Source organism: Ambystoma mexicanum, chromosome 5p (assembly GCF_040938575.1).
Source record: "Ambystoma mexicanum isolate Mex_15411 chromosome 5p, UKY_AmexF1_1, whole genome shotgun sequence".
Taxonomy (NCBI): Eukaryota; Metazoa; Chordata; class Amphibia; order Caudata; family Ambystomatidae; genus Ambystoma; species Ambystoma mexicanum.
In genome coordinates this window covers 23,057,155-23,078,562 of record NC_090930.1, presented here as the reverse complement: position 1 = coordinate 23,078,562, position 21,408 = coordinate 23,057,155, and the positions used below count along the sequence as shown (strand labels likewise).

At 46.1% G+C, this 21,408-nt stretch overlaps 1 protein-coding gene across 5 annotated transcripts in view; it reads left to right on the top strand.

Annotated features, from left to right (window-relative positions):
* The window catches only part of TAF1 (TATA-box binding protein associated factor 1), a 1,380,965-nt gene extending 1,359,896 nt beyond the window's left edge, over window positions 1-21,069 (top strand). For all 5 annotated transcript variants that reach the window (XM_069612352.1, XM_069612355.1, XM_069612353.1 and 2 more), the window contains one exon: window positions 18,531-21,069. In XM_069612352.1, coding sequence (XP_069468453.1) covers window positions 18,531-18,753 — 223 coding nt within the window. In that variant the 3' untranslated portion in view covers window positions 18,754-21,069. The remainder of the gene's footprint in view (window positions 1-18,530) is intronic.
* Window positions 21,070-21,408: the final 339 nt, after the last annotated feature.

The following is a 21,408-nucleotide window of genomic DNA, read 5'->3' as shown; positions in this document are numbered from 1 at the left end:
GTTCAAAAGGCCCCCAATTCAAGGTTCTTTCTTTACGATTCCGGTAATGGCCCAATTCCTGAAGGGCCTTGTGAATAAGTTTCCACCAACTTCTTTTCTTGTCCCAGATTGGGATATTAATCTGGTTCTGACATTCTTGATGACTGCTCTGTTTGGGTCCGTGCATTCCTGTTCCTTTAGACTTTTGTCTTTGAAAACAGCCTTTTTGGCTGCGACCCCGTCAGCCAGGAGGGTTAGTGAGTTGCAGTTGATGTGCTGCAAGCCCCCATTCCTGCTTTTTCTATTTATTTACAGCAGCGTGAAACTGACAAACAAGAGCACTTTCCTTAGAAGTCTGTTTGAAAAAGCCTGCACTGCAAACTGAAGCAATCTGCCCATCTCTAGAGCCAGAGGGAAGGAGCTTGACCCTCTAAACCGACGGGCTAGGGGCTGGACAGGGTCCCAAAGATTCAGGCCAGAAATCAGAATGACAAAAGGAATGGGCGTTTGGAGGACCAACTACCAGAATCTGTTTTCCTGCCATTGAGCCTCAACCAGTTTTGAGACATTCATGACCGATCTCTGTCAAATAAGATTTTAGTTTGGGGGGTGGGGGGGTCAGATACCGGGGAATTTTGTTTAAAAATGAATTGCGCATTGTCGGTGTATGTATACAACCTTACGCCAGATGAAGCAATAAGATTTGCCAAAAGGTGCAGATATAAATTAAAAAGTAGAGGGGATAGAGATGACCCCTGCGGAACCCCGCACAGAATTAGAGTGGGGGGGCATAGAAAGAAGATAAGGAAACAGTCTTCAAACGGTCCAGGGGAAAGAAAAGAACCATGCCTGCTTGTTCCAATCACTGCAGGAGAATATTGTGATGGTAGTGAACGCTGTGGCGAGGTCGAGGAGAATCAAAACTCTGACCTCCCATCGGTCCTGAAACAAAGGTATCCAGGCTGGATGTCATTACCAATTCCGTCCCCATAAGTGGTCTAAACTCGCACTGAAAAGGGTGCAAACGCCCATTTTCTTCCAGAAACCTTGAAAGTTGAGGAGTAACAATGGCTTCCATCATTTTCATAACAACTAGCAGGAAGGAAATGGGGCAGTAGATGGCTGGTGACAGGGCATCCAAATGCGGCTTCTTCAGCAATGGCATAACCATTGCATATTTCAAACAGGCTGGAATTACACCGCTCGTAAAAGACTGGTGGAGGGCGGCAGTAAAGAGTGCAATAGTATCCAGAGGGAAGAGATGGAAGCAGATGCAGTGGAATCGGGTCGGATGGAGATACTGATTTAAGCTTACAAATAGCAGCCAAAACCGTTGAATCAGAGACATGCTCAAAACAAGTGAAAGCCTCAGAGTCACCACTACTAAGGGCGACCTAGGAGACCGGGTTCACTCTACTAATCCGGACATCATGATCGACTTCCTGAACTTGTTTGAAAAGAGCAAGTTAATAGCATTACAGGTGTCTTGAGAATGAGAGGGATCAAAATGGCCAGGGTGTGGTGCGGAGAGGTCCCGGGCGCGCCGTCCAGGCTCCTTCACCACCAAGACATAGACGATGCACTGCAGCGATCTAGAGAATTGAGCTCCCTTAACTACCAGGGGTCGCAGATCCAACATTCCCCGACTTCTCCATTAGGGTGCAAGCGTCCCGTAAACATTTTTGGGAAGTTGAGAAAAAACGGAGGGACAAAGGTCTTAAATATGCCATTCTGTTCCCGGCACGTCTTCATATCGAACACAATAGAAAACAGAGGAGGCAAGTGACTTCCTAGACAATGATGGAAATGGATCCGGGTCGGCTGGAGGCAGGAATAATCTGTGTCGGGGGTCACCCTGGATCCCCGATTGATGCTGTAGATCCGCAGTTGTCTTTCCGACCTATTGTTCCATTCTTTCTTACCCTGAAGGATGTTCAGCTATTAGTCTTGTTCAGAGGGAGTGGCAGGTTGGGGTGGCTAAGCCTCGAGTAGCTACCATGCCATGGCTCAGAGTTTCATGTTGGGTGGGAGGAGGTCAATACTGGCCTGTTGGGGTTGTCGGTGGTGGTGGAGCGGGTTGGGGTGTTTTGGTTTGTGGGGTGGGTGGGGAGATAGCCCGATAGTTGGATGTTCTACTGTTGATACGCAGGGGAGGGGGTGTGTTGACTGGGAAATCACAGACGACGCACGGTCCCCGGCCCTTTACTAGCCTCCAAAAGATCAGGAGGAGATGGGTTTATGATGAGGAACATATTGGTCTGGTCTGGTGGCCGGTGATTGTACCTTGTTATGTCGACTAAGGTATTTAGTATTTGTTTTATTTATATTGCGCACCTAAGCGAGAGGTAGCAAGGCGCAGAGGCATCAAGAGGATTGCAAAGCTTGGTTACATACAAGAGTACGCGGTCCAGCTGTGGTTACAGTGCTGGACGCATAAAATAGAAACAATACACGCCGAGGAGGCATAAATTACAGCGATAAACAATATAGGCAATATTAGATACAAGATGCCGGTTATCTCATGAAAGATATCTATGCCAAACAGATGACAACCTAAATGTACATATTTACAAATATAGTGGTGTGGGGCATCAGGGCAACAAGAGAGCTGGCGGTCGTTATGTGTCGTGAGCCTTGAGCCAATGGATGGTCTTAGATCTAAATTGGCGGTAGGGAAAGTCCTCTCTGCAAGTAGGAGGAAGGGAGTTCCAGAATTGTGCTGCTTTTACCGGAAAGCTGTTCCCTCCAGATATTGTACGTTTAAACCTAGGCACCAGAAGGAGATTAGAGTTGGCCATCCTGGAGGGGCGAGAGGAAGTAGGTCTGGTGAATCTAGTGATAAGGTATTGAGGGGCTGCTTGGTGGAGACATTTGTGAGTCAGGGGTACCGATTTGAGGAATATTTTGTCTTTAGTGGATAGCCAATTAACGGATCTTCTAGAGTCAGAAATGTGGGCTTTCTTCGGGATACTGAGGGCCGCTCTTAGGGCATTATTTTGAAGGATTTGTATTTTGTTGGTGATATATTTGTTGCAGCCTGCATATAGTGCGTTGCAATAGTCCAGCTTGGACAGGATCAACGCCCTGGCTAGTGTGATGCAATTGGATGGAGAAAGAAAAGGTTTAGCTGCTCTGATGAGTTTGCATGTATAGGATGTGGCGGAAGCCATGGCATTAACTTGTTTTTTGAAGGTGAGAGTAGAGTCTAGGTAGAAGCCGAGGGTTTTGACCTCCTTGGCTACCGTGATCTTATTGTTGTCAATTACAAAGGAGGAGTAATTTTGGTCCAATTTGCTAAGGTTATGTGGCGATCCCAAAATTAGGAGTTCTGTTTTGTCATCATTCAGGCATAGACCGTGTGAGGCCATCCATGCCTGAATGATGAGGTACACCCTATTGACGAATGCCAAATCCTTGTCATAATCCCCCGTCAGTGGGATGAGGATCTGGGTATCATCGGCATAATTGGTGTAGGTGATGCCCAGACCATCTAGATCATCAAAAAGGGGCTTCGTGAATATGTTGTACAGTGTCGGGGAAACGCATGATCCCTGGGGCACGCCACAGGTGATGGGCGTTGGGTCGGCTGCTGCTAGTAGGGAAAAGACTCTCATTGTGCGGTTATTTAGAAAGGATTGGATCCAGTCAGTAGCCTCTTGAGAGAAATGGGCTGCTTTTAGAAGGTGATCACATAAGATCTCGTGGTCGACCAGGTCATCTGAGAAGGCATCTGAGAGATCAAGAAGTAGCAATAGTGCAGTCATGCCCTGATCTCTCAGCTCATCTATCTTTGCCTTAAGGTCTATGAGTGCAGTTTCGGTGCCATGTTGAGGCCCGATTGTCTGACTCCTAAGAGCTGGAAGTGCTCGAGGTGGTGTTGGATTTGTTGGTATGCTACTTTGTCGATGATTTTAAGAAGGAACGGTACTGTGGTGATAGGGCGGTAATTGGTGGGAGTGGAGGGGTCTAGATTCGGTTTTTTGAGCAAGGGGAGGACCCATGATTGTTTGCGATTGTTAGGTACGGTGCCTGATGTGAATGACGCATTTATTAGTTTGGTAATAAATGGTGCTAGATCACGAGCCGCATCCTTAATCAATTGTGCAGGACATAGGTCCCCATGGCAATTTGATGGTTTGAGAGTGAGAATGACCTTTTCTACCTCTTTGGTAGATAGATACTCTGTGGAAGTTAAATTGGGGATTGTGCACATGGGGGTGCGTCTGAGTAGGGTGAGTCTTTTTAGGGGTTAGACTACTGGGCTTAGTAGAAGAGAGGAGGGAATCTTTTTTGGTGTTTATCTTTGTCTTGAGAGAGGCGATTTTGTTGGCTAAGGCATTTTGTATACCCGTGCACCAGTTTTTGTCCTTGAGGCATGAGTCAGGCGCTTGGACAGGAGATTCAACCTCTTTTAGTATAGTAAAGAACTCTCTGGTGTTCGATTTGGCTTGTAGGATTTGGGTGCTGTAGGACGTTTGTTTGGCCAGGATAATATCTTTTTTGTATTGGGAGGCTAGTCTACTTAGGTTATTCATATTTTTTTCCGAGGGATGTGATCTCCAGATTTTTTCGCAGCGTCGCTTTAAAGCAAGTGTTTATTAGGTGCAGCAACGGTAATGTCGGAAAAAGGGGTTGCATGCATGACTTGGAATGTCTGTGCCCTGAACTGGTCCTCAAATCAAGAAGAGTCCTGCTCTATATGCAGAGACACCATGTAGACATTCCAAGAAATGCGTTTCTTGAAGAAGTGCAATCTGGGGCGGCAGCGTTCACCATGTCATGGGGGTGCCACAGGGACTTCTCCTCATGCTCTAGGTACTCTCTGGGGGATATTTTAATTAGGAATACAGTTGGGTTCAGATGCACCATGGCAGTGCGAGAAACCAGAGGGTGTCCCACCCGCAAAACCCTGTGGATCTCTCTGGTGGTCAGGGCAGGGCCATCGCCTTTGGATCCAGACCCTGGGGATGGACCAGTGCGGGAGGATAGAGTAGGCTACTTCCTGTCGCCGGACCACTCCCTTACTAGTCTCGCTGATTTCACAGCTGTCTTTACTTCAAAGTTCATTCACAGGTCTGCCTTTCGTCACGTCTTATCCACACGGGTGCAGCCTTAACTTGTGATATAATGTTGCTACTTCAAACACACACCGGTCGCTCAGGTCGCTTGCCAAATCATCATTTACACTTCACCGGTCAAGGTTAGTATCACAGGTTTGGCCTCGCCTCCCCAACTCTGCTGTTCAACCGGGACGGTGGCTGGCGTCCTTGAAACACAATGCTGTCTTCCATATACGGATCTGGCCTTCCCCACGTGTCTTTTGCGGCCTTGTGGAAGCAACAACCTCCTGTAGGGAACTCTTGGGGGTTTCGACCCGTTGCTATCATCCCTTGCTTTGCTCCAGTAGGTTCGCCTTCGCCCAAGAAGTACTGTTCGTACTCGTGTTCCACCTTGCCCAGCGTGTGTCAGTAGGTTACGCCTTTTATCCGTGTGAGGAGAGCTAATTGGAATCAGGTGTATGCACTTGAAGTCAAGTGCCTGACCCGATTAGCGGGACATGTCCAGTACGATGTATACGAGTTAGTCTTGTTACTCTGTCGCCCTCTTCCTCGGCCTAGTGTTTGTGCAGAAAGGGGGGGTAGTTGGGACATCGGATCCTAAAAAATAGGGGTTGGATGTACAAAAAAAGGGTGTCTCACCATCGACTGCCTCACCCCCCGAAGACCCCTCACCCAGGCGATCCTCCTGCACTTGTCCACCCCAAGTAACAGGATCCAAAAGCGATGGCCGTGTCCTGGCCACCTGGATGACAAGTCCCAGAGGACTAGCGGGCGAGAGTTTCATAACTAGGACTATGTTATTTATCATTTGATGGTTGAGACTACTCCCTAGTTAATTATAGGGCAAAGTAGGAGTTTCTCCAGGCCCAACAATTTCAATAAAAGTTTTACAAATTTTACCCATAGTGTCAGTGTCATACTTGTGATACAATGCCTTCCCTACATATCCTGTCAGGAGTGGGATACGACTCATTTGAGACAAATTGGGGGACCCTAACATTCCAGAAACTTGGTCACAGAGCCTAAGATCCCTCTACCACCACAAAAGAATCCATAGGCTTTGATATCTGTAGCAGCAGAGAGGCCACGATCCCCCCGGGGAAAAGAGGGATGATTCCCACAGACTTAGTCCTAATACCCTCTGCGGGTTGTTATAGAAGATTGGCCCCAAAATCTGGCCTGGCCTGGAAGTTTGACCTAAATGTCACAGCAGGCGTCTTAGAGCCAGACATTTAGGGAGACATGAAGGTTCTCCTACAGAGCCAATCGTGAAACTCCATTTGAAATAGAAAGCGGGGACGACATTGCACATGGAATTCTTGAGAAGGCTCTATTTCCCCATTTTACAGAAGAAAGACCCACCTCTATCACGTAAATCTCTTAAAGGAATGGAAAGAAAATCCTTCCGCCGCCACCTCCTCGATATTGTCTTGTTTGGTACCCGAGGAGACAGACATCTCCGAACTTATTCCCCAAGGACTATCTAAACAAACAAGAAGATTTGAGCGACCTTATTGCATTCTCCGATTTGTTCTGCGAGAAACCAGGAGTAGTACATGGTACCAATGTTCCCTCTAAACTGTGCGCAGGTGCGCTAGCCCAGCTTCCTTCTGGGTGCCGGTCAGAAGAATATTTGCAGCGCACACAGACAATTCCCACCTATTCAAAAAGATTTGATAAGGAACAAGCCACAGCAGGTACCCTAAACTTTTTTTTCTCTTCAAATGAAGCTATGTCATACGAACTAGTCTAGCCTATATACATTGCCCTACTATGCAAGCTTGACCTTAAAGAGCTAAACCCTCTAAAAATAGAATACACCCACAAGAGGTTGAAAACTAATATGAAATAGTGACTCCATGAACACAACATAAAACTAAGCTATGCTTGCACATATCACCCAAATTATCTGTGCCCACCCAGGACTCCTATACTTTACCACACTTCTATGTTATGACTCAAACTTCCGTCCCAGGCCACATTCAGAATTACCAGACAACCTTGACTCTACCCACCTTAGCTCTTTAAAAGGTTACCAGACCTGTACCTGCATCCACAAGAATGTCTGTTACTCGTTGTGCCTTAGCAAAAGCGTCACTCAGACATTGTAACCCAACTGTCAGCTCAAATATCAGATAATGACTGTAGGTAAGCAGGTTCTTGGATGTGCAATCTCATCCCATGCTTCCTGTTCTTTGTACATATGCCACACACACACTTTGTTGTTGCCCCATTGCAAGTCAACGTGTTATAAAACTCAAATATTAATTTGCCAACTAAGGAGTTTGAGTAGGCAAATGTCATGCTCAGAGCCTCTTATTTTAGCATTGCAAACATGACCCTGTAAGTGGAGAGCAACACTGCAATATAATTTACTTGGCCTGCACGGGATAACTGGTATGAACTATGTCTGGTATTGATCGTATACACTATTAGAGCAACGGATATTCAGATAGCTGGAATGCTTTTTACACAATCTGCGTCCTTTCCATGTTTTTACAGCTCCATGGGGCATAAACGTTAACAAATTATTTTAACTTTCTGCTATACAAAAACTGTTTCACTGAGCACTCGTATAATCCAAACCAACAATCTTGTACGCACTTCATAAGAATTGTTCACATGCATATTCATGGCATTTCCTTACACTGCCCATAATATCATGGTGAGCCTTTAAATATGTTTTGCTTGCAAAGTATTGTTGGCATGCAAATAACTCAGTTAGTGTTTTATTGCTACAATTCCTCACTTTTACAGAGCAGTGTCAACTATTTTGGAGGCTAGCCCAGGAGCCTGGGAGGGGAGTCTGCTGATTTCCTGTCTGATACTGAACTGGTCACCTGGCTACCCTCTGATTTCGGGCCCAGGTCCCTACCCACCCAGTTGCACACCTGCACTGCCTCCCGGCAACCCTTGCACTTGGGTCTGTATCTGTAACCCTACAGTCCCCCATACCTGCACTTTTTGACACCTGCTGTCTGCACTTACCCTTGCACCTGCCACCTGCTGTCCGCACTTCTTGTTATTGTTTTGATCCCATGAACAGCACTGCCCCCTCCCCTTTCCCCTGGCACCTTTCCCCCTCCCCGTCCCCTGCACTTGTGCTATCTCAATGTGACTTGGCCTAGTAAGATCGTTATCTCTGTCCTCCCTCTGTTTCCCCCTTCCTTGCCTCGTCGCGCCTTGAAAAACTTGTGTATAGGCGCGTTACAAATGCCGTATCATATCACAGATAAACTTCAAATGCCACATTCTTATCAACCCTAGATTTAATGAAGGGATATTGGCAGGTCGCAGTACCTGATGAGGAAAAGACAACTTTCTCGACACCAATGGGACTATTCCAGTTCAAAGTCCTCCCTTTTGGACTGCATGGAGCCCCAGCCACTTTCCAATGACTTATGGACAGGATATTACAGCCTTACTCCGTTTTCTGTGGTGCCTATTTTGACGACATAGTCATTTATAGTAACATTTGGGAAGACCATCTTTTTCATCTTTCTACTATTATGAGAACCCGGCTTAACTGGCAATCCATCCAAATGTAAGCTGGCTCAGTAAGCCATGAAATGCCTAGGCTTCTTTATAGGCAATGGCAGTGTCCAGCCCCTACAAGAAAAAGTGAAAGCAGTCATAGATGCCCCCACACCCAAAACCAAGAGAGCCCTCGGTGCATTCCTAGGATTGATTGGTTATTACTGTAGGCTTATCCCGAATCTTTCTGATAGAACAGCCACTCTCACAGGGTTAGGAGCAGTCTTATTACAAATATATGATGGATTAGAGCACCCCATCCTATTCACTCGTTGTAAACTCTTCCCACGTGTTGGAATTAGAGGCCCTTGCCATCAAATGGGCAATTGTCCATCTAAGATACTACCTTCTAAGGAGAAAATTCATACTTGTCACCGACCACTCACCTTTAGTATGGATAAGCCAAAGAAAGGACTCTAACCCTCGATTCATGCAATGGTTCTTAGACCTGCAACCCTACTGTTTCACTGTGGAACACCGAAAGGGTAAAGAACAGGGGAAAGCCGATTTCCTTTCCCGGTTTCCCTGTGAAACAGATAAGGCTCCATCGCCTAGGGCAAGGGTATGTGAGAAACCAGCGGGTGGACCAGAGCAGGCAGATCACCTGGGTAAGGGGTTTTCAGGGAGTTGCAGTGAGGCAGCCGATGGTAAGATGGAGTATTTACCCCTGTTTTGTTTATCAAGCCCATCCTTTTTTTTTTTTTTTTTTTTTTAGGATTCTTCGAGGTCCCAAACACCCACCCCCCCCTTTTTACACAAACACTTGGCCGAGGAAGAGGGTGACACAGAGTAACAACATTAACTTTCACACATTGTACTGGACATATTCCGCTAATCGGGTCAGGCAAAGTCAGGCACTTGATTCTAAGTGCATACACCTGATACTAATTAGCTTTCCTCACACGCATAAAAGGCAGAACCTAGAGACATACTCTGGGACGAAGGCAAACCTACTGGAGCAGAGCGACGGACCAAGGGACCAGAGCAGCGGGTTGAAAATCCCAAGAGTTCCCTACTGGAGGTCGTTGCCTCCAACAGGCTGCAAAAGGCACGTGGAGAAGGCCAGATTCCACAAGCGAAGACTGCATTGTGTTTCAAGGACATCAGCGGCCCTCGCGGGTGAACGGCAGAGTTGGGGAGGCAAGGCCAAACCTGTGGTACTAACCTAGACATGTGAATTGGTAATCACAAAACCAAGAAAAAGACGCACACAGCTGGTGAGTTGACCAGCGACCTGAGAAACCAGTGTGTGTTAAAGTAGCAACATTATTTCGCAAGTGAAGGCTGCAAACGTGTGGATGAAACACCAAAGGAAAGACAGACCTGTGAATGAACTATGAAGTAAAGACCGCTGCGAAATCAGCGATACTAAGTAACGGAGTGGTCCAGCGAAAGGAAGTAGCCCATTCGAAAGTCTTATTGAAAGGTACATTGTTAGAAAGCGATAAAGCGAATGAACAGCAAAAGTGAAATAAAGAAGATTAAACTCCCAGAGAAGGGTAGAGTGAAAGTTACACTGTGAACTTTGAGTCAAAGTTGTCCTGCAGTGGACTGTAAAGGAAGCCACACACATTCAAAAGTCTTAGACATCTGAAAGTTGTCCGACCCCGGCAGAGGGAGACATGAAGTATAATAAGCTTGGGCAAGGGAGCCACTTTGCATGTTTGTGTTGAACTTTGTCATGAGAGGTCTCAGCCTGACAGAGGGGAACCTGTGAACTTTTTGTTGAAATATTATTTTACAAGTCAGGAAAAGAGATTTTAACGTGGAAGTCCAGGTGGGCTTTGATCCACGTTTTGGAACTGTTTATTGTGTTGGAAACCGAGTCAGAGTAGGTCATTCTGCCTACAGGGACAGCCTTACTTCGTGAGGTCTAACGTGGGGAGGAGAGCTGGTTCAACCACATTTATTCATTTGAACACTGATTGATTTTTCCTTTTGCATACATTTCTCCTTTTTACCCTTTTTTGTGTAAGAGATGGGGCAGGCATTAGGTTTTGTGAGCATAGGCCATTTTGATTTGACGGACTCCACTACGACTGCGTTATTTAGTACTTGATGGTGGAGACTACTCCCATCTTAGTTATAGGGCAAAGTAGGAGTTTCTCCTTCCTCAACAATTTCAATAAAGGTTGTACAAATTCTACCCATTGTGTCAATGTCATACTTGTGATACCATGCCTTCCCTACAGTAGTTGGGGACGAGGAAGGTAGGGCCTTGATCCTCACGGGTCAGATACAGGGATGGAAATTCCCTTTTGTAAATGACTATGAACCCAACATCGACTGGCTGGACACTCTCAAAATAAATGAGGGGCACCTTAGGAATCTCCCAGCGGGCATGGTTTTTTGGGCAGGTGACCTTAATGTAGTTATGAGGGACTCAATTCACAGGTTGTGTGCAGGCAGTGCAGGGGGGGACCAGGACCACCCAGCAATGACACCATATCTGTGCAAACCTAGACCTGATAGACATATGGCAGGAGCGTAACGGCCGGGAAAAGTGATTCACGTTTAGGTCCTCAGTACATGGGACGGCATCCAGGCTGGATTTCATATTAATGTCTGCGGGCTGCTCGGGCTGGGTTCTGGGATGTAAGATCCTTACGCCATCCCTGTCGGACCATGCTACAGTCATTATGGACCTCCAAATCAGAGGGAAGTGGCAGGGAGTAGGAGCCGGCACTTTAAGTGCGTGAGCTTGAGAGACTAGATATATAAGAGAGAAATTCGAGAGGCGATACTTCGTTACTTCCAGGTACATGAGGGCTCTATTGCATCCACTGTCACCCTATGGGGAGCCTTCAAATGTGTTATCAGGGGGGTATGTATCGCTAAGGAGGCGGGCGTTCTCAGGACCATTGGAGCGGAACTAGTGGACCTTGAGGCTAGGTTGCGAGAGCTGGAAATGGTAAGGGGTTCCTCTCGTACTCTGGAATGCAGGCCATGTTCCGTGTCTGTTTAGGGAGGCAGCGAAGTGGGATGTCAGGTTCCTGCATAGTAATGCGGTTGTCCGTAGGTATGGGGAAAGTCAGAGCATGGGTGGCTGATTTAAGCGAATCCTCTAAGGTGCATATAGCTGTAGTTGGGAATCGGGAAGGAGCTCTCCAGCAGACGGACTAAGAGATAATGGGGGTGTCTGTGGACCTTTGTAAGTTCCTCTATTCCTCAAGACTTACGGCGAGCCGTGAAGAGATTGAGGAGTACTTGGATCAGGTGGGTCTGTACTGGCTGGTTTAGGAAGAGAGTTTGTGGCTGGGCAGGCAGTTAACTGAGCAAGAGTTGCTGGCGGGTATTGCGCTCCCAGCTGGGAAGGTGGCTGACCCGGATGGGCTTCCGGCAAATTTTTAGAAAGCCTATACTGAACTCCTGGTTCCCCATCTGTGTATGTTTCAGCAGGTCCTACGGGATGGGCACTTCCCAGGTCATTGAGGGAGGCAGTGGTCACCTTACTCCTAAAACCAAACAAGAAACCAGACGACTGCTCTTCCTACCGCTCAATATCCTTGATAAACCTGGGCAGTAAAATTCTTGCCAGGGTTTTGACTAATAGGCTCAGCCCAGTTATGCCTAAGTGCGTATTGTCCGATCAAGCCTATTTATTCTGGGAAGGTCCACATCCTACGGGCTTTGCAGAAATTTCGGTCTATTGTAAGTTCTTACTCCGAATACAAAGGTGGTCTCTGCCTTAATTGATGCAGAGAAGACGTTCAACTCGGTTGAGTGGTCTTTTCTCTTCACGGTATTGAGGCGCATGGGGTTGGGTGAAGATTTTGTCAGAATGGTTGCTCTGCTTTACGAGTGTCCTGTGGCGCGTTTGAGAGTCAATGGTAGACTTTCTGACCATATTGCAATGGAGAAGGGTACGCGGCAGGGATGTCTGTTGTCCCCCCTGCTGTTTACAATCGCAGTCACACCCCTGGCTGAAATGGTCAGTTCTAAGCATATAGACAAGGGCTTGTTCATACCCAGACTGGTCCTCTCATTATATGCTGATTATCTGATTCTTTTTATCACAGACCCTGAGGCAAACCTGGCACAGGTCATGTGAGACGCCCTGGCCTTCGGCCGCTTCTCTGGCCTCCATGTCAATCCTTTGAAATCAGTGCTGTTCCCCATGACTAGCGATACGGAACGGTTCCGAGGTGAATTCGATTTTCAATGACGCAAGGAGTCCACTAGATACCTAGTGGTGTTCGTACCCAGATCGCCAGAAGTCCTCTTTCAGAAAAACCACGTGGAGAAACGGGTGCACACTAAGACATTACTGAAGAGGTAGATGTACCTACCGCTGTCTCTATACGGGTGCATATCGATAATTAAAATGGTGGTACTACCCACATTTCCCAATGTATTCCTTAATGTGCCTTTCCCGGGCCCGGCCAATTTCTTTAAAGAGTTGAAATCTACTTTATCTGGCTGGGGAAGCAGGCATATGTGAGGAGGGAGAAGTTGCTGGCCCCCTTGGAGAGGGGCGGGCTGGCTCTACCTGACTTTGAAGCTTACTGGACGGCGGCTCAAGCTTCCTTCCTGCCATATCAGTACGATCCGAACCCAGATAGAGAACACGTACAAATTGAGAGGGCACTGGTCGCCCCCTCTCTCCTGAGGGCAGCCATTCTTACCGCCCCGCAAATAGTCGCTTAGCCACAGAATATGTTTGAAATCCCTTGTAGTGCCTAGAAGAGAATTGAAGGTGTAGACGGTACTGGGTTGCTTTATTCCCCTATTCGCCCAATTAAACATGTTCCAGGTATCCCGCTCACGGGGGAGTCGTTCTTTGTCTGGCTAAGGAACAGGTTCGCTGACCTCCTTACAGAACCAAAAGTCGCACCAATCTTGCATGGGATGATTGACTCAGCCTCTAGTTCCAGTATGGTCTCCAGGCTGTATGCTGCTAAATAAAACAACATTGGACCATAAAATTCTATCCAATTATCATCCAATAGCTGGTCTTCTATGGCCTGCCAAAATCTTAGAAAAAATTGTTACCACTCAATTGCAGAGCTATGTAGATGAACATAGGATTCTTGACACTTTTTAGTCAGGATTTAGACCGGGCCATGGCACTGAGACAGCCCTTGTGACAGTCTGGGACGACCTGCTGGTGGCTGCAGATGAAGGGGACGTACGTATGCTTGTCATGCTGGACCGGTCGGCGGCCTTTGACACAGTCGACTTTGAGATTCTCATTTCCAGGCTGTCTTCAGAGGCACAGTTATCAGACGAGACTCGGAAATGGTTTGTGTCCTTTTTGACTAATTGCACCCAGCAGATGAAAATGGGGGCTTATCTCTCCAATGCTCTACCTGTGGAATGCGGGGTGCCCCAAGGGGGGTCATTATCACCACTGCCGTTTAACATTTATATCCATATATTGTTGAATATTTTTTCTGAATTTGGTCTGTGTTATCATTCAAATGCTGACGATATCCAAATTTATGTAAGACTTAAACAACCGTTGGAGGCAATAGATCGAGTTTTGTCCTGTGCCAATAAAATGAAAAAATGGATGTTAGAAAACAAGCCACAGTTAAATCCATCTAAGATGGAGGTTATTGTGCTTGGCCCTAAGAGAGTGCTAATAAGCACTGTCCAATATATCCTGTGTCCTTTGCTGTTTGCTTGGCCCTAAGAGAGTGCTAATAAGCACTGTCTAATATATCCTGTGTCCTTCGCTGTTTGGTGTCTCTATCAAATTCTCGGATGCAGTAAAGACCCAGGGCTGTATTTGGCAGTCGAGTATGGATTGCAACTTCCAGGTTAGCCAGACGGCTAAATCCATATATTACCAACTGAGACTCATAAAGCCTGTTGTGTCCCTTGTTGCTGAACAGGACCGTTCAACGGTAATAGGCATACTCACTAATTCTATTCTATAGAATTTTCATAAATTGCCAACTCTCCCACAGGCCTCGGAGCGCTAATTATTTTGCTAATGGCAAGTTTTATTATTGCAACACCCTTTTTATGGCTGCCCAAATATTTATTAAAGTTAAGAGACTACAAGTTGCACAGAACTCCGCTATTAAGCAGATTTTCTTGCTGACTATAAGGGTAACTGTCTCGCAACATAGCAAGAACCGTCATTGGCTCCCTTTGCAGCAGATAATTCTGTTTAAGTTTTGTGCCTGGTCTTAAAATGCATCCATGGTCTGGCACCAACCAGCCTACCTGACCAAAATAATCCAAACATAAGCCTGCAACGACAACTTCGATCCACGGACCAACATCTTTTAACAGTTCCATTTGTGAGAACAACTACTTGGGGAGATAGGGGGTTCTCCTCCTTTGGACCTCAGTCCTGGAACTCCCTTCCGCTGGAACTTCGTCGGATTGAGTCACTGACTATTTTCAAGAACATGTAAAAGTCTCTCTATAACACTCTGTAAGCTCATGAGATAGACGTGTGTAGTTTATTTGAATTGGTATTTTTTCCATCAGCGCCTAGATGCAGTCTCTGCTTGGTCCCTATGTGGTATGCGCGTTACAAATATATACATCAAATCAAATACTGCTGCTGCCGACCGGCAACACAGGAACTTGCCGGTCGTGCGGTATACCTTCAATGACCATCCTACACCTGGCCTGGAACTGTCCACAAATACGAGCCTTCTGGGATCAGGTGTTCGATCTGCTCGAAGGTGTGGCTGGGGAACGGGTGGAACAAACTCTGATTGTGGCACTGCTGGGGTTTACACTCAATATGCCTAAGCATGTTAGGAAATTACTGGGGCTCTTACTGTTGCTGGATAAACGGAGAGTGGCCATGGTGTGGGGTGGGTCTCTCTCAATTGAACAGTGGAAATCCGACATTCTGTACATTTATGAAACGGAAAAGGTCTATGGAACATATGTGCACCCAACAACAAGGCCAAAGGACACCTGGGGACCGTATGTGGCCCATCCATTGTCGCTTAGCTCTGTGGAGTCTGACACACCCGATGGGCATTCCTCCTATTAAGTCTGGAAACGGTAGACCTCGCCACTTGTGGGCCGTGATCCTTTCCTTCCTTTCAGTAGCTTCCTCTAATAGACTGTAATGTTTAGGGTGTGAGGGTAGGAGGTGGGGGAAGTGTGGTCATCTGGGTGGGGAAATGTATTGTTTTGTTGTTCTTTGTCTTGAATTTCAATAAAAAACAGTTACAAAAAATAATACTTGGCCAAATCACTTTTATTCCATCAGACTGATACACACCTTACCCCACAAAATACGAGGCATAAAGTAAGCAGTGTCGCATAGCAATTTGCTATAAAATTCTGTAGCTTTGCTAATTAAATTGACACTTGTGTCGCAAAAATAGCTATTTACGTTACCCTGTTCAATGAAAACACAGCTCACACTGAATTCCTTTCTTGCTCTCAGTGCTCTCTCCAACCTCTTTTCACTGGAAGTTCAGACGGGCTAGTGCAGCAGTAATCATCTCCTCCACTCTTCGGTGCCAAAGGCCTGGGTGGGAGTGCTAGGCTATGATGTTGGGGAAGATGCATCACGTTGACGAGTGACCACCTTTGAAAATGTAAATAATCACACAGCCAAATGATTTTGATGGCAAAACCTGGGCCTGTGACTTGCTGGTTGAATACATCTCTGCAACTGGTGCTCAACCTATGAGCTGATCCCATACTCCTTGACGTTCGTTCTTATTCTCCTTTGTTTTATACCAGCTACCATGAAAGTAAGATGGCAGCAAACTACAGTATTCCACCTAGTTTGCCAAGTTCTATGCCTGCTATACCAGCCACTCTTGGGGCCTTATTATGACCCTGGCGCTGACGGAATGAAGGGGGCCGGTACAGGACTTGCCCCCTTCATTCCGTCAGGGCTGCTTACGAGTTTCCCTTTGCAGGACCCGGATCAGACGTTTGGTAAAACCAGATGTCTTTTCCGGGTCCCACGAGGGGAAGAGGGAGGTAACAACGGGACACTTGTAATGTGCCTGTTGTTACCTCCCTCCCCATTCCCTTTGAGCCCTATGGGGGTTCAAATGGGAATGGCGAATGGTTACTGCAAGGAGGACTTACCGGGTCGGAATGACCCGGTAAGTCCCCATTGCAGGAACCCGGTAATGGAGCCCGGTTTGGAGGCAGCCATGGTGCTAATAGCACCATGGCTGCTTCCAAACTCGTAATTAGGCCCTTAGTCTCTTACTTTCTTTCCTCTTACATACTAAGACAATGCAAAATTAAAATGTGTAAATTCGTTCAAGCATGCCTCTCCAAACAGAGGCATGGTGCTAATAGAGAATCATCTGAGGCACTCAACACATGTAGCTCATGACCACTGCCATACTCCGTAACTATCTAGAATTGTTCAGCCACGTTCATTGCCTTACCCCCATCCTCCTTTATTGCACTGCTCCATACCGATACCGCTGTAGTTTGGAAGAACTCTAATCTTTCTCTTAGTATCTGGCTATCCATAGTAGGGGATGCTACACTCCCAAAATGCAATGTTTCGATGACCTCTATGCAATTTCTGGATCTTTAGAATACGCAGAGGGGATCTAGGACATCGAGGTCCTGCGTCACAGCTGTTATTGTGGTAGCACTATTAGTGCTGTTAGCACGGTTATAATTTTCCTTATAGATTTTATTTTAAGCTTCAGCATGATTTTATGATTTATTTACTCTCCTGCTTTCCAGACTCCCTGAAGTATAAAGAACTATAACCATAATCTCTGTTCCACACACCATGCCAAGTTACGCGAAGCCTTCAAATTAAGCTTTTTGATCAATAAATGAGTGCCAATTTGCCTTGTCCAACCCCGGAATAACCAAGTTCCTCCTCTACTCCAACAGTTGGATTGCAGGACGACCTACACTTAACGTGCACTATTCACGTGCTTTGCACGTTCATGTTTAGTATTCTTTCTCCAGTTATCAGGTTCTTCCACAGCATGCAATAGGCATCTCTCCTCCTCCGTCACCACACCAGCAGAGCAGAGGGCAGGAATTACCCACACGTAGCATGCACTTTGCACCCTATGTACATATTCATACTGTTTAAGTTTCTTCCACCGTGTATAATTCCTGACGCAAATAGGCGTCTCTCATGCTTTGACACCTCACTAGCAGAACAGCAGGGACTTTAGGGACCGCCCATTCTTAGCCTGCCCTTCGCTTGGGTTTTTATCCTGGCACGTGGCATCCACCACAAGGTCCGAGTTCAACCAGGATATAGGGTCCCTAGTTTATTATTTTTTATAGGTTAGTAGTGCTACCTGAGGACCAGTATTTCCTTAACCTGGACATAGCCACACATTGAACATAAGTGAAGACAGAGACAGACTTCTGATTGGCCTAGGGAGAGACCTAGCCCTCAAGCTTTATGTTCCTACTTCTAGGGTCCCATAAGTCTCAGGCTCTTTAAGTTACAGGTGTGCTGGTTTACGAGTTTGAGAGACAATTCATAGGCTCTATTTGTCGTCCCCAGATTTATCACTGTACTTTGCTTATATGGTATTTACTGGACTCTTTAAGTGGCAGAATGGCTAGAGCAGCCCCTACAGTCAGATCCATCAAAGCTAGCGTTACCCGTAAAGTACATGGCTTATTTACAATGACGTTTAGCTAAAATTGTGAAATTCAGCAGCCTTTCTCTCTGGCTGATACTGAAGAGGTGATTGGGCATGTGTAACTTGTGTGTCTGGAAATTGATTGGTTCTGGGTGGATGTGGAATCTTTAGAGAGGAAGTAAGTGGAACACATTACTTTCTATAAAAGTGTATTCCCGCCCTGTTTATCCTAGCTTGTGCCATATCACCCTCCTGAACGCTTGACTACTTGTGTTTTTAAATTGCATGTAGAAAAAAGGTCTAACTGTATATGATCTAGATTGTTTGTAGGTTTCCTTTGGTGGCTGCTCTGCAGAAAGTTGGTCCATGACCAGAGCCAGACCTATAGCAATACCATTTTTGTTTTATTTGATGCCATTTTCTCTTTGTGTTTCCATAGTTACGAAAGCTACGAGGAGCGAGGTCCCAAGTCCAATACAAGGGATACGAGTTTCAGCAGCCTGGGAGTTTATGGCATCTCAGAGGAAGATGAGGATGAAGAGGAGGAACGCCATTGTGGGCCAAGCGTGCTTAGCCAGGTCCATCTCTCTGAAGATGAGGACGATAGTGAGGAGTTTCATTCCATTGGTGGGGACAGTGATCTGGACTCTGATAATGAATAGCAGAATCTCTCTTTTAGCCAGTCAATTCATTGGATATTGTGGATGAAAAAGAACAAGGTGATTTCTGCAGTTGTGTAAGAGCAAGAAGAGTGGCACTCACGAGAGATCATGGAGTTCTTAAGGATGAACGGAGGTCACCCAATAGCTGCCTCTGCACAGACGGAAATGGGCATGAACCCACAATCCCGCCATAACCCAGAATGACAAATAGTCATGAACTCAAAATCTCACCCTAGTTCAGGATGACAAATGGGCATGAACCCAAAACCCTACCAAAGGCCATTACGACAAATGGGCGTGGGGCTAAAACCCACCACAGCCAGCATGACAAATGACCCTGAACCCTGATGTACTCAAATGTCTACCATATCCCGGGGCGCAAATGGGCATGAGACAAAAACCCACCACAGCCCTGAATGACAAAGGGGCATGAGACTAAAACCCATCGCAGCCAGGACGACAAATGGGCATGAAGCCAAAATCCTGCCTTAGCCCAGAAAAACAAATAACCCTGAACCTTGATGAGCCCAAATTCCTACCAGTGGCCCAGGACTATATATGGGCATGAAACTAAAACCCACCACCAAAGCCCAGGACGATATATGGGTATGAGACTGAAACCCACCACCACAGCCCAGGACGATATATGGGTATGAGACCGAAACCCACCACCACAGCCCAGGACGATATATGGGTATGATACTAAAACCCACCACCACAGCCCAAGACGATATATGGGTACGAGACTGAAACCCACCACCACAGCCCAGAACGATATATGGGTATGAGACTGAAACCCATCACCACAGCCCAGGCTGATATATGGGTATGAGACTGAAACCCATCCCCACAGCCCAGGACGATATATGGGTATGAATACAAAATCCCACAATAACCCAGAATGACAAATGGACATGAGCCCAAATTCCTACCGTAGTTTGGGTCAATAAATGGGCATGAATCAAAAATCCCACCATAGCCCTGAAAAACCGATGGGCGTCGGCGTAATCTGTATTTAAGTCAAGCTGTAGAACCACCACTACTATTCCATCTGAAGAACACAGGCATGTTGCTAATTTCTGTTTCACACAAAACCCACTGATTATGCCTTACCCTAACCCCACTTCATCTGACAAAGGTGCAAGTGATGCCAACACCAAAAGAATCTCCACGCCCATCTCATCTGAATGAGATGGCTGTAATCTCTGCACCCGGGACAGCTCAGAAGGCAAACGGAATAACACAGAAATATGGGGAAAACTCCACAGAAAGCAAGGCTTTCACCCAGCACATCCAAATTTAAAGGCTGGACAGGATTTTAATGTCTTATGCAACCCAAGCACTAAAAAACAGTTGTGCAATACTCACAATGAGAAAAGCCATATCTTCCTTTTGTTACCCTCACAAGTGTGCATCGCACATAGCTCGCATAAACTAGCACAACTGTTAAAGATTTTTGCAAGCATCAGAAATGCAACTAGCCATCACAGTCCAAGTAGACCGGACAAGTCCCAACTCCACCACAACCAAGCAGCTGGGATAGACCTCATTCAGGCGTGCAATCCAAATACATGGAACAGACCCTCTAAGCCAGCACAACCAAAGTAGCAGGGACAACCCTGTACACCTAGCACAATACAAGTAACTGGACAGCCTGCAAAGCCAGTCTAATCGAAGCAACCAGCACTGTATTCCTACAGCAGCCCAGTCCAAGCAACTCTGACAGACCTCTATAGAGTAATGCAATGCAAACAGCTGGGAAAGTTGTTTGGCCAACCTAGACCAAGGCAGGTTCATAGTTTGCAAGAACTCCTAACCCTGTATAGTGAGCATAGGTTGAGCAGTGAATACTAACATTAATGTGATAAACATCATAAATCAGGACACAGTCCACGAGTCAACATCACCTATGATTCTAAATACTAATGGTGAAGGGCTGTGATGTTGATCAGCTGCAGCGAGCATGAACGATTGACTGAATTCCACCTGATTTCTCAGTGTCTGATGAAAGCGAGTTCTCTGTGTGACTCCCTGGACCTCGCAATACGTTGAGAAGCCATGATGCCTCCATGATGCCTACATTAATTGTGACACACAGTTGATCTGCATCTGTTCCACAGAATTTGGTTTCAGATTGCTTCTGTCATTGGACTTCCATTGTGTTTGTCTCCAGTAAGAAGCTGTGCTATTGCTTGCAAAACTTGTAATGTGGACGTCAAATGAGGACTAATGGGTCATGAATGGGCCTTAACCAGTGTACTGGTTCTGTCTTTTTTTTACTGTGCATTTTATATGTAAATAAAGAAAAAAAACGTAGTTGTTGATGATTGTCTCTCAGGTAGACGTGTGAAAGACAGGTTTTCCAACATGTATCTGGAAATTGATATACAGTCTGTGTATATGCCCCAATCTAGTAACTGTGTTGGGATATTTCACTTTGTTTTTCTGCTTACATTTTGAAATTGGTATTCCTGTATATTTATCTGTATTGTGACTATTCTGGTGTCGATCAGCCTCCCACAATAATCGTGGCATGTTGGATGTTACAGCATCTGTGTAAGATGGAGAAAAAGGGGACATCAGACGACGGATCGGTGGAACACATTTAACGCCTTTGGAGATATGTACTCTATACAGTCCGATATACGATATATA